This window comes from Manduca sexta, chromosome 20, assembly GCF_014839805.1.
Source record: "Manduca sexta isolate Smith_Timp_Sample1 chromosome 20, JHU_Msex_v1.0, whole genome shotgun sequence".
NCBI lineage: Eukaryota > Metazoa > Arthropoda > Insecta > Lepidoptera > Sphingidae > Manduca > Manduca sexta.
In genome coordinates this window covers 13,931,119-13,945,553 of record NC_051134.1, presented here as the reverse complement: position 1 = coordinate 13,945,553, position 14,435 = coordinate 13,931,119, and the positions used below count along the sequence as shown (strand labels likewise).

Sequence of the window (14,435 nt, the reverse complement as noted above, 5' to 3'; positions counted from 1 at the left end):
ACCTTTAGGATAAAATTATTTGTATCGGACATAAGAAAGCAAATTTTTTATTAAAAAAAATATTATACATCTTCTCGGACAGTCGGGTAGAAAAGGTCACAATACGTGAAATAATTGACATCATGAGAATTACAAAATACAACACACAAAATTTATTTCTAATTTATATCACTTAGGTACCTAATAATTAATTTGATTCCAAAATAGAACATAAATAAACATAATGTTAAATAAATTACCCTATTTAGTTACATACCAATAATAAAAATCTTATGATTATCTAAATCATCTTTTAAACTCTTTAACAAGTAAAAAGTTACGAAGAAACTTGTCAAGTAAGTGAAAAATGCTTACAGCGACGCACTCTAGTTCAATCCACCCGTATTATTTGAGAATATGGAGAACGTCGTTTAAAACAGAATAGAATCATTATACAAACTGAGTGCTGCCATCTGTCAGCAAAACACTGTACCATAAAGGTTTCTTCAGTTTGGGAAAACAACGAAAATTTTAGAATAAAGCGACACCTGGTGGTCCTATGTACATTCATTTTCCGACGAGGTAGGTAATTTCTGTTAGTGAATAGAGTTGTTGAAGAGAGTGGTTTTGCTTTGAATATAAAGATAGCGCTGGAGTCGTTCCTTGGCTCTTTAGGCTTACTCTGGCGTGATACGTGGTACTACGGTTCTACTAAATCTATAATAAGGCATTTGTGTGAAGATTACCTATAGCAAAATATTCCATACATTTTATAGAAACATTGAATCAGGATTGAAGCCAGTTGAAATGCTTAGCAGCCTCTGTGTTTGTTTATCAGTTGTAATCGGCTTGAAGGTAATGCCTTCCGTTCCTAGTCAATTATGTTATCTCCCTCTCTGTTGTGGAAAAATTACAACTTATATCTTCTTTTCCCTCCATTTCAATTTGATAAGTGCGGCGCCAGGAAAGAACAGATTTTGATCCCGTTTAAATAACAATCCTTAACAAAATGCGCGTGTACGCACGGGTTCACATGAGAATGCCCCGACCAAAATATTAGTACAAAATAAGTGTATTAAAATAAAAATATTTTTCGTTGTTACTAATATATAATTTCTACCTGGCCAATTTATCAGTTGGCAGAAAATTATAATATAAAAAACCGCAATATAATCGGAAAATTATTGTTTTATTTCAATGTCTAACATTCATTATAAAATATGTTTAGGTAACGCGCGTCCGACGTTTGTCATCTGAACGGGGCCTTAGATTTAAATAGTCTTTAATGATTTAAATATTAACATTATTGTATGCGCGAAGAAGGCTAATGCAGGGTTTTTTCGTTATCCCGATGTAGGGCGTAAATGGTTTTAGGGACTGTGCCCAATTCTCATCCAACCGTCACTATAATCCTGAGCATCCACATTAGATTTTAAGAAATGTCAAAGCAGATGTTTTGAAGTGTAACTGGAGTGATCGCGCAATAAAATTGCTGTATGTTATTAATTGTTATGCTCAGTTTTTATTGATGTTACATAATGTATTTGTATAAGTAGTTATACGGTATAGTTGTATTTCTTATGCTATTGTTTATAATTCCGCCGATTCGAATTGGGTGTACCCTGTAATGGCTGTGTGTGTATTGTTATTTAATAAATAAATAAATAAAGACTGGCAAAACCAAAATAACCGTTCCACTCGTTCCTCCAGTAAGGTACCAAACAGGCGTTTTTTCCTTTTGACAGTGCCGATATATTGGTGGAGTAGCATATTATTTAATATATATAAATAAATAATAATATGTAAAAGTATCTATATATTGTACTACAATGTATTGGATTTATGGTTAGTTTTGCGTCACCTTCAGGTAGATGTCATTGTCCTGCATACTAAGCAATTACTCTAATTCCGTCGGTTGCTATGTATTTTTCTGTCGGTTATTCAGTCTTACTTAAATATTAAATATCTTTCAAGAATGAAGTTTTGTCGCAAATTGACCATGGTTGCAAATTCGTTTATATTGAATATGTCCGCAATTTGTATACGCAAAAAGTAGGCCACGTTGCAACTATTGCATGCACGATTTACTTTTCATGATGATCAAATTATACAAATGATCCAAAATATCTCTTAGTATTGCCCAAGCGACACCTACATGTCTTATGAAAATTTACTCTTTTGATTGATTTTAATGTTTAGTACTACCTATTACCTAATAGATTCTACCAAGTCGTTATTTGTTAACACCATATTACAGGAGAACAAAAACTTATTTGTTTTAAATAATGTTGTAAGTATTTAAGATTTATTTAGAATATCGGCGGCGGTAGCCTAGTTGGGTGTGGAACGGACTGCTAAGACGAATGTCCGCAGGTTCATATCCCAAGGGCACACACCTCTGACTTTTCTAAATCATGTGTGTATTCTTTATGAATTTATCATTCGCTTTAACGGTGAAGGAAAACATCGTGACAAACCTGCACATCTGAGAAGTTCTCTATAGGAATTTCGAAGGTATGTGAAGTCTACCAATCCGCACTAGGCCAGCGTGGTGGACTAAGGCCTAATCCCTCTCAGTAGTAGAGGAGGCCTGTGCTCAGCAGTGGGCAAGTATATAATACAGGGCTGATATTATATTATTAGAATATCTAGTGAGCGAGTATTTCTGAAATCAGCAATAAAATTGGTTAAATATTGAGGTAGGAATTCATATTGCGACGTCCGCGTAGTAGGGATAGCGCGCTAACCCTTTCTTTCGCGCAGACCGCAATTCCTGATGACGTCACTGGACACTATTGCGTCTCTTTTTCGTTTTTAGACATTCAGCTCTTTCATAAAACTTCAAATGAATAAATCTTGACGGTTAGTTACTGAAGTTTAATCGTGCTATCTGTGTTAGATTTTAAATGACATACATTTTTGATAAACTTATTAGAAACATGAGTAAAATAGCCTACTGTCATATCACTGATTCTACTTAATCCTTACCAAGTTTTTCTTTGTTTTTTTATGGCATAATAATCAAAGTAAAGATACTGGTTATATAAATAAACAAAAGGTAGACAGAATAAATTATTATAAAAGAAAACAAATGGGTAAGGACCCGACTAGAGCATCGTATAAAGATTATTTAGTGAAAAAATCTGAAATAAATAAACACAATTAAAAAGCTTCTAAAATATAAACTCAACAACCCAAATACCAAGTAGAGCTACAACTAGACAACTGTTTATAAATATAGTAATATACATGTAAGTAAAGATCCGTAAGAGCTATACTTGCTCAAAAGCAAAACCGCCCAAATTATTAAATCTATAAATATTTCATCGCATTACAATGCATATTTGTACTGTCACCTCATTTTTAACAAGTGAAATATGTTTAAAGACTCTTGATAACCAATGGCACATAAGACTGGGATATGTTGAGCGCATAGTTATACAGTTCTATCAATCAAAATTCATATATCTAACTTTTGTCTAGTGATTGTTGCTGCTCCATGTCTTTGACGCATTCGCAGTGGAAACATCCTTGTGTCGTCAAAAGCGATACAGTTGGCTACTGAAACTCTGGTAACCGTTATCTTTGTCCTAAATGATACTGTGGACTCTCTGAAGGCATTCGGTTCTTAGTAGATGAAAGGTTTTTATTGCCTAAACTATATGCAGTGCCTCTTCGTGTTGCGTCAGTTTACTATCATTATCTTTACTTTTATAGGTAGAATGAAATCTTGTCAGAAACAATGTAATACAAGCATAAAATACATATTATATTGTCTTGAGGATTCAAAACTGAAAGTAATTAATGTGCTCTTTTAAATTAAGACGGGTGAAGAGCTAGATCAAATATATATTTATAAATCTCTAGAATGTTATTTTCGTGAGCCTGTTAGGTTCTAATTTGGGTTTCGTTTAGAATATAATATTTTATGTTATTCTTTGTTACAAACAGGCTTACATTATACTTACAAGTAAATTAAATCGATAATTATTTAATTTATAATCGGAACCTTAAGACGAATACAAACATTTTCATAAAACGTCATATAACATAAAAAAGAGTATATTTGTTTTTCTCACAGTTATTAGGAAACGATTTAAAATATTTCTAGACAAAAGCGAAGGGGTGGTAATTTAAAGCATTAGGATAAAATATTCATAACAACACGCCCTTTGGAAGTGGAATCACTTACAATAAATCACTTAAATCAGCGACATTAATCAAACAATAACAAACGGAAATTGGATCCTGTGCTCATCATAAGCTTTTAGAGATCCTTTGTGAGTTAAAGAGCCCTGACATAACGTATTATCAAATAAAAGAAAGGTGTGAATTTTCGCAGGCGGTCGTGGAAGCCCCACCTACATAAGATGGCGTTATCCCCTCCACTAGATTATTAGCCAGTAGCGTAACAGCATCTCATCTCGACCATACCTACAGCCACCGTAGCCGATCAAGTGGCACCACCTATTTTCGGAAGCAATTATCAGTTTCCGTCATCTCGCGGTTAAGAAATTTTGTCTTCGCACATAGCTTTCTCGTCCAGTGTGGTGCCTCTTTAAAGTTAAAGTGACGTGTTTAATGTGTAATTCCGGGCGTACGTAATATAACCAATAATGGACGCAATAGATGACATATCGAGCACTTGTGAGAATGATGCGATCAATTTAAGAAACAATAGGGTGCTGTGCGGTGATAGAGATTCAACGTATTATGGCTGTGAATCAGAAACGGAACATGATAGCGAAAATGAAACAATTGATATTTGTGAAAATAGTGACCATTATGTTAGTAAAAATTCTATAATAAATTCTTTTGGTAATGCTGAGAAAATACTTTATTTCGAACATAACCGATTGATACTACCAGGAAAAAGTGCAACAAATACAATAAGTGACAAGAGTGAATCATCCCGAAGTGTTAAAGATAAAAGTAAAACTTTCCTTATAGACAATATTTTAGGTAATAATAAATATAGTGAATCCAAAAACTTGAGCAATTTGTGTCAAGATGAACATGACGAAGTTGAAGAAAACACTGATGAGCATAATGGTAATTATAAACTTTGTTTTATTAATATTGTAGATTCAAAAGTTTGTAAAGTAGATGCAAATGTTAGGATGTTTTTAGGAAGTTAATGCAAAAACTGTTAAAAGGATTTGAATGAAATTAGGCACGTATACATATTCTTGATTATGATATTAGTCACTTTTACCCTGGATACTACAAAAAAATCGACACAAGAGACCTTAATTCCGGAAAAGCCTATTCACGCAAGCGAAGCCGCTAACAAGACCTATGTAACTATAAACGAAAGTCTACAAGCAATACAAATTGATGCAGCTCCACCTGATAATAGGTGGAACGATAAAGGATCCTATAGCATCCCTACGTGCAATCGCATAGTATCGAATACCAATGGTGTGCATGTATGACAAAGTATCTCAACAGAGAGTCCAGGCCTATTTTTTGCAGCCGCAAGTCGCAATTTAAAGTAATTTATTATTGTTTTAAATGTGATTTCCTAAAATTACCGAGCCTTCATGTCACTGACCGTCGCGCCGGACAAAGGAGATTAGGTCTACATGACTTAAAAATTTGAAAGTATAATATAATATGCAGAGGCTTGAAGATAAGTGCATCCACTTTTCGCAATTATAAATGGTTATTTATTGCATTTAATGTTGAGCAATTTTTACGAAATGTAATGTCAGATTTCTGTGTGGAACGATCTACCAATACTTAACAGGCCTATTGATATAAAAGTAAAATAAATATTGTAGTTAGAAAAAGCAGCATTAGAACTAATAATTATAATGATTTTTTAATTCAGTAAAGTATTCGAATCGAATCAGTAATTAATGGATTCTGGTTGTCGCCCAGTAATCGAAATTCAACTGCTATTCAATGTTTTTAAAGTTTGAATGTTATTGAGTTTTTTCTGCACTCCGTTTCTATATGTAACTCATACTTCTCCGTACGCACAATTTATTTAAAAAGGGGTACAAAGTTTGAGAGCTGTTTCATGTTCATTGATAACTATGATTATATTGTCTAGAACTCAACAGCGCTAGTACAATCAACCACAAAATTAATTGAACACATTTAAAACTTCATAACGTTTCTACACTAACTTCAACCAAAATATTAATTTCTCTTTATCTAAAATAAAGTACCTAAATTATGAAGTTTATTTTTGTGAAAAAAAAAGACTGTTGATACGGAAACAAAAGTTTAAAGGCGGTTTGATTTTTTCATTGGTTTAGCTGCTGTGGCTGACTGCACCTATGTGCAGTTAGCAGCTATCTGTTTAGCTGTAGAAATACACAGAGCGATATTCTCTAACCAGATAGATTGTACCAAATGGCCTTGTCACTTACGCCTAACAGAAGTAGTAGTAGTACCAAGTTACTCGTTAGATTCGGTCATTCCAGGTCACTTTACTGGTACACTAGATGAGGTCCCATTCCCTCAAAAGGTAAATTACCTTTACCTTTACAATTGTAAGCCCTCTACTGTATATCAAAACCCTACAGGCTTTCATAATTCCTTAAATCGAGCTTAGTTTTATAAGTCAATGTAGATACAACCTTATCTGTATCTTAAAATACTTATTTTATATTCTATACTATCTAAAAGTCATTATAAATCGAAACAAAAAGGAAAAACGAAGTAAGGATAAGTTGATGTTCATTTTTGAGTTCTCAAATCTCTTTGACTAATCATATACAATTATAATAATCGTATAATTAATGCGTTATAATATGTATACTTAAAAATTCATTTAATAGTACAATCAAAAAATTATGGAGGCGTGCACTTGGAACTGATTTTAATCCAGTTATAATTTTCAATCTGGGTAACCTATCACTCTTTTGTCCTTTTTTTAAAAAAGTGTATGTTTGTCATTATAAACTAAATTTAGAAATAATTGAGGCAACAATATTTTTTTTAATATAAAGTGTAAAGTGGAGCAGGCAAATTGGTTTACTTATAAACTGACAGGTAGCATCCAGCCTAAGAGACTAGCACAAGAAGCATACGATTTTGGCTTAAAATTTTGAATATGACTTTTTTGCAAAGCAAATGCACGAAGCAAGTAAGCACTGAGAACGTATGTTTTTTTTTTCTTTTAAAACACACAACATCACGCATTTTATCCCCGAAGGGGTATGCAGAGGCGCAACCATGGCACCCACTTTTCGCCAAGTGTGTTCCGTCCCATGATGTGATAGGGGGCGAGCCTATCGCCATATCGGGCACAAATTCCAGACTCCGGGCTGATACTGAGCAGAAAAACCCAAATATCACTTTTGCTCGACCCGGGATTCGAACCCAGGACCTCAGAGTGCTGCCGTACCGCGCATGCAGTACAACTACGCCCCGAGGCAGCCTTTTTTTTTCTTTTGAGGGGTTAAATTCTGCCAATAACACGGCTAATTAAAATTTTCTTTCTCAATCCTTCCCATCCCATGCCTTTATATCCAACAAAATAAATATACTTATTAGGTAAATTATTCAATAACTTTCTAATCAATCCCTGATAGTATATGTATAATATTAAACAGTAGAAAGTAGATTTTTTTTCGCAAAATTCAATATATTTATATAGATGTTGAATATAAAGTCAATAATATATATAGCTTCATCTTATAAATAAAAAAATCTGTTAAAAATACAATATTATGTTCCGCGTTTTGCTAGTATTTTATTATTTCATTAAATCAATATCCACATCCAATGGCGCCTACAATCGATAATAAATAAATATTTTGACTTGATAATCGTGACCAAGTTTTTACATTCCAATTCACATAAAATATTTTATGATCATTATTTAAAATTTAAACTCTAAAGATTTGCGTCAACAAATAGATTAGAAACATCCGCATTGACACAGATCAGCGCATTGGTTTGCACTTTGTATCACGAAAATTTGAAAAAATAAATATTACATGATAATTATATTATTAAGAGATTATATTAGGTACTACATCTCTCGTACATGACAGTCTAAATAGGTTAGTAACAGCGCAATGCTCATTTCTGCACCGAGCAACGTTGTGCAAGTTTGGTTATTTAAATTTTGTAGAAAAACATAAAAAGACTATGGAGAAAAGAAAAAAATATTTTATGATTGTGAGAGTAATTACTAGACATTATAAAATTAAAGCTGGTGACAGAACAAGAACTTAGCTGGGTTGGTGAGCTAAGGTATTATTCACACTTACAGACTGTAAACTAAGAGCCGTAATAACTGCATCTCAGTTTTGCTCTCAAGTGCGATTTTAGCAGAGCCGCTGTCGAATTAAAAGTATCTTAAAGTCGTCGCTATTTTTAAGAACTTGTCCGCAGTTGAGTCAGCAATGACGACTTAAGCTTTGTTTAATTAATTAATTTTAGAATACATTTATTGCCTACTTGAGATACATTCCAAGGGCGAGATTGATTTATTATTATTAATACGACCCTAAGTTATGTAGGTACTTTGTTAATTTTTTTTACCTGTGCTAGCTAAGCTAAACTATTTTAGCTTAGTTCTTGTTCTGTAACTGGTGATAACATTATATGTCTCACAGTGAGAAACCGTTCACAATTTCATGTAGGACTTTATAATTTAAAGAGGCATGGTATTGTTAAGGGAGTCATGTCGTGGTTTTAAAATATTATAATCGTTTTGGTTGTATAAGGTAGTTTTGATATTACGTTAAGAAATAAAGCCATATATTTGTCTTCTTGAAAACAACACGTTACCACAAGTTATTCTAACCATAGTTGCAAAATAAAAAAGTGTATAGTTTAATGTTCGCATTAAACTATAGAATAACTAAAAAATCTGAAAACTAAAACCGTGTTTTTTGCCTAAATATTTGTTATTCATTGATGGTTTTTTTGCACAATGTTAACAGGGACAGACGTTTATGTTCATTTAGTAACGCAATAGAAAATTATCCTAGTTTATACGTACAAAAAGCAGTCTACGTGCCTGCCTGCGTCAAAAGCATAGGATTGCAATATTCTCGACCTAATAACCATTTGTACAAGTAGGAATTATGATTTAAAATTTGTTTATTTTTGCAGTGTCGTCGACGTCATCAGCATGCCCTGAAGTGGGAGCGCTGAACGAAGCGGGGCTGCTCGCAGGACAAGCGTACGCGCACTGGCTCGCGACACATCAACCCTCCAACACCTTCTACGGTATTTTTACACGATAACATCTAAACATAACATTTTATATTATATGATCGTCTCATACAGGCATCCGAATACGTGAAGTTAACGGTACGCTTCTACTACGGCTCGTGAGTGCGGCTGCGGTGAGATGTTCAGATATATTTAAGTAAAAATATTTAATTGCAGCATCTAGTTATTAAATTTATCTATGCAAGATTGCCAACTAAAACTTATTTCTTAATTAATTTAATTAATTGAATTATTATTTAGTGGCACGATACAAACATTTCAGAGTATTAAATTGTATCATTGCAATTTCTCCCTAGAGGCATATACACACGTAATAATAACATACATTTACATTAATAAAAAAGCAATTAATGATGGAATCATAGCATGAGCGGGACACGAGAATATTGTGTATTGTAGCACGCGTGTTATAATCGCGTGACACCGCCCGGGTGTGACTCTTCACACGCGCGGTTCACACGCGATCCGCCCTTACATATTAAATACTTAACAACCATAACGCACGGGGTTAATCATTTACACATTCGTATCTTATATTTCTCATGCTATTTATCAATTAGTTGATGTTCTTCAAAATAATCCGAGACAAGTATTTTATTTATTTTAACATTGCATATTGCGTAAGTAAATATTTTAGTAATTGCATTAATTATTATGGTCAACTTTCAAGTCATCCTTGCTTTAGAGATCTAACACACTGGCGGATTGAGAACGATTTTATTGCTGAGCGAAGGCGCAGCAGATGCACCGCGGATTCGCTGCGAACACGCTACGGGCTCGCAACACATTTTGGACAGTCAATAATAGAATGTATTTCAACTAGAAAACATTGCTATTAGCTATACATTAGCAAAGCAAAGAATGTAAAGAATTAGAAGACGCAGAAAAATAACCCAAAAGCAGGTACAGAACATGAAGAATTTGGAGAATCCATAACATCTGAATCGAGTGAAGGGAAAACGAATACATTGTGCTGTTTTGCAAAAGAATAAAAAATGACTACTATGTGTTACTTAAAAAATCGTTTCTACCTGCACATATCAAGACCTACACTTAGTTACTAGCTATGATGAAAGTATACAAAATGACGTCGGTGAAACGAAGAGATTCGTCCCCGCTACATGTTCGTTGCGCGTACGCGCCGAGTTCCCGCGCTTCTGCTCCGCTATGAATTCTCTCGCAATTCGCCAGTATGATAAGATCATTAGTACGCAATGTGTTAATGTAGCTCATGCTTTTCACTATTCTATTCCCAGGCATTAAAAGCATTTAGATTAAAACCGGAAAACAGAAATATTTTTTAATTACAAATACGCATACCTACACAATTTTTCAGAGCTTCCGTAATGTACATAAATACAGTGTAGCTATACAACGATAGGTACAAGTTCTTTTATTAAAAAGGCGCTAATTTATAATTCATGGGCTGCAGGATTTTTTAGTGTGACAATATTTTTGTCACATTTGTAGACTCGACGGCAGGAATTTCGGTGGCTATAAAATTAGTGTGAGCGTGCCACGTCCGGGAATAGTCAGGGGGTCTCCAGTTCAAACTTTCTATGTCAACTGCGAGGGACAAGCCGAGTTGACATTTGACATTCTTTCATCGTTGATAGCTGACTGTGATTCCTTATACCTATTCTTTATTAATTTTTTTTTTCCTAGTAGAAGAAATATACGAACTTGTACTAATGTTGCTTTTACTTTGGTTTAATTTGTTAATATCATATCCAGCATAAAATACAATAGAGGCATAAAAAATTAAATCTATTTATCTTAGTGAGATTATTTTATTTTATAACTACTTATCTACTAAAAAAACTACCTTATTTATAAAATTCATATTTTCATTTTTCACCCTAACTCTATGAGTCTTAGGCAATGCAGCTTATTCATTTTACATCACCCATCCAATAAAAATAGTTAAACACGAAAAAAATATTCACAGCCCTAATAAGTAGATCCAATACAGTGCACCAAACGTTCAGTCGCAGTGACAAACAAACGCATTCGACGAAATGTCGACTCAGCCGACGGACGGTGGTCGCGACTTCGCACCGACGTGCGGGCAAACAGCTGCTGCCGCGATAATTACCAACAAAGCACCACTGTTTGTCCACCGCCTTAACGCATACCCTGTACTGATCCGCTCCAGAGACTCAGACAGACCTCTATGAAACGTACCGAGAAATAGTTAAATATTTCGTACCACACCACAACTTTTTAAATAAATAATCTGTACGTAGTTTTTTTTAGAGTGGTAGTGATAAAGAGGAGATACAGTATTGCATGTTTATATTTTAACTTTGTCGAATTATAGAGCAGTGTGTAATACTAAAAAATCTTCTCAGAAATGCCAGCTTAACAAAATTATGATAGCTTAATTTTAGAATATAATTTTCTTTACAACAGCAGCAGAAAAGATGCTCTCTCCTTCTTATTGATCATGAACTCACGTATCAAGCTAATAAATCTAATAAAACAAAAGCCCATTAAAAATAAACACCTATAGGGTACTAATAGCTAAATCTAATCGAGAAGTAAATACTGTTTTGAAATTTCTTTTGAACATAGGCAAATAAAACTGGCATTTTACAGTGGCTATCTCCAAGCCGACGAACTCAAACTGATCAAACTGTACTCTAAGGATAAAATTTTCATAGTCAGTTTATGATGCTGTGCTACTTACTAATAACATAATAAAGCGCCTCGTAAACTGATTAGTACGCAGATGTAGAGTTTTTGCGATAACTCCACATTGTAGTCAGTAAAACCCTTTAATGTATCTATAATACGACAAATGTGGATTTTATTGATTATAATTCTTGTATTTTAGATATCAGGATATCTTATCACGTGACGCGAATCCTCATTCGTGAATACTTATAAAATTTAAGCACAAATAATAAAATATATTAGGATTATCATTGCACGCTATTTTTGCAGATAAATAATGTCTTAGGTAAGATATTATAAAAAAAGAATCCACATTTCTTAGCAAATTTGTTTTAAGATGCAAAAGCTGAAGGGTCTTTGAGCCCTTTAAAGTTTAACACATTATTACACATAAGATTGATCATCATGAAGCGCTTACGTAAACAGTTAGCGGTCGGTTAGCAAGGCGTAGCACACACCGGCCACAATGCCGTATTGACACGAGAGATGTCAAACTGCGCAGGCGCAATGCAAACACACAGATTGTGTTTATTGCCACTTAACGAGACTCTGCGATATTTCCGATTAGTACTGGAAAAAAACTTAACCGTTGTTTATCTTTAGCAAGAACAGCTACTTTGTAGTATTACTTTACATGAAATTCCACGTTATATATCTTAACTATACAAAATTGGAATGTTTAGTTTAAAAAGTTAATAGCATCTGCAGAGTATGTTAATGTTATGTTCTAGTTATAACATTCGCTTTCAATTTTATACAGTTACTCAGATACCTTTTATTCAAAAGATTGATATAAGGTATTGGAAAAAAACATGGAACAAAATCATTTTAAAGTAATTACTTATCATTATTTTTAACCAATATTTGTCCTCAAACAGATGACAAGAACCATCGAAGACCCCGGCGTGCAGGACCCGAACGCAAGCCAAGACAAGCTTACAGCGCAAAACAATTAGAAAGATTAGAAGCTGAATTCAAACTAGATAAATATCTTAGCGTTTCTAAGAGAATGGAGTTATCCAAAGCATTGGGTCTGACTGAAGTACAGATAAAAACATGGTTTCAAAACAGAAGAACGAAATGGAAGAAGCAACTGACATCGCGTTTGAAAATAGCACAGCGGCAAGGACTGTTTTCTGGACAGATTTTTTGGACATGCCCCTCAAGGATATTCTTTACTGAATCCATATGCGTATGCGCCGCTTAGTTGTGTTTTTACACCAGTAACGCTGCCGTCTTCTCCACCATAAGACATTTAAATGCAGATGCTGTAAGGCACTTATGTTATAAATTACACATTTAGTTTGCGGGTAAATTTCGAGGCCCTACTCAAGGTATCAAAATTAACCGCAAATATGTATATAAAAATTCCTGTAGTAAGAATTTATTGAAACAAATGATCGTTATATCTATAACAGTGATCAGTAATTCGATAAATAATCTTTGAACATATCACGAGTATAAGGTTTATAAAAATATAATTGAGAGCAGCTATTTATTTATTACTATAATATTTAGGTAATGTAATATTTCATCATCCAATCGGCGGGTTCGTTCTATTTTAGTCAAGTTTATAGTGTGTTAACAACTTTAATTGAAGTGCGAAATGTACATAATTACTTAACTCGCTACTTTTGTCACTTGGACACCGTCCACTGTCTCTACAAAGGTGTCAACTTTGGGTATATGTAAAATGTACATAATCCTGTGACGTATAAAATCAATTAGGTATATAATAATCAGATTATAGTATAAGCGGCACAATAATACTCTAATATACTCAAAATGTAAATAAATTTAATAAATAACTGACTAATATAACCTTATCTTCTTATTTAAATACCTATATGTTGTTCTTTATATCATCACATAAAGTCATTTGGGGACCGGGTTAACAGAGCGCATCGCGTATATCTAAAGATGAAGGGAACAGGAAGACTTTTTTTTCGTGAAACCAGTACACCAGACTGAGAACTAGCATCGATATGACGCTAAATTGTTTGACGTTACGTTTACTTTTTATTCTCAATTAATAAATGCTACTTTCATTAATAATTTTGGCACATACTATCATGCTCAAGTTTCGGATCCGATATTGATAAGTCATGTTTTCTTTGATCGTGAGCACATTTTTGTTAGATAGTTGAAAAAAAATTAAGGTTATGTTTGTCACCCAAATCAGTGCCTATTAATAAGGAATTTGTATTTTGATTTCCTAGGGGATAGTGTGCGCGGGTAAGTGTACGCATTCGTTTACTTACCCCCATGAGCGATGTTCAATAAAATACATAATGACTTAGTTGATTCCCTATTACCTCTTCCCACACGTCTTGTGTGCATTATATTTTTATATTACAGTGTTATTATGCCGCGAAAATGTATCAGAAAAATATCCCAACTACCAGTGGCAGAACAACAAATTACAAGGGCTATAGAACTTATCCGAAAGAAGAAAACTACAGCAAATACCAATGGTACAAGTAAATCCTGTTTGCGCAAAAACTTTAAATATAAATATTACCATGATAAGGTCTAATATGTCTGAAGGAAAAAAAACTATTATATTAAGATAGATC

General features: G+C 33.7%; 1 protein-coding gene across 1 annotated transcript; it reads left to right on the top strand.

Annotated features, from left to right (window-relative positions):
- Positions 1–4,437: 4,437 nt before the first annotated feature.
- On the top strand, positions 4,438–13,066 carry LOC115456399 (barH-like 2 homeobox protein). Its single transcript, XM_030185442.2, has 3 exons — positions 4,438–5,031; positions 9,061–9,177; positions 12,738–13,066. Exons 1-3 carry the CDS (start codon positions 4,596–4,598, stop codon positions 13,064–13,066), a joined length of 882 nt encoding a protein of 293 aa, XP_030041302.2. The 5' UTR covers positions 4,438–4,595.
- Positions 13,067–14,435: the final 1,369 nt, after the last annotated feature.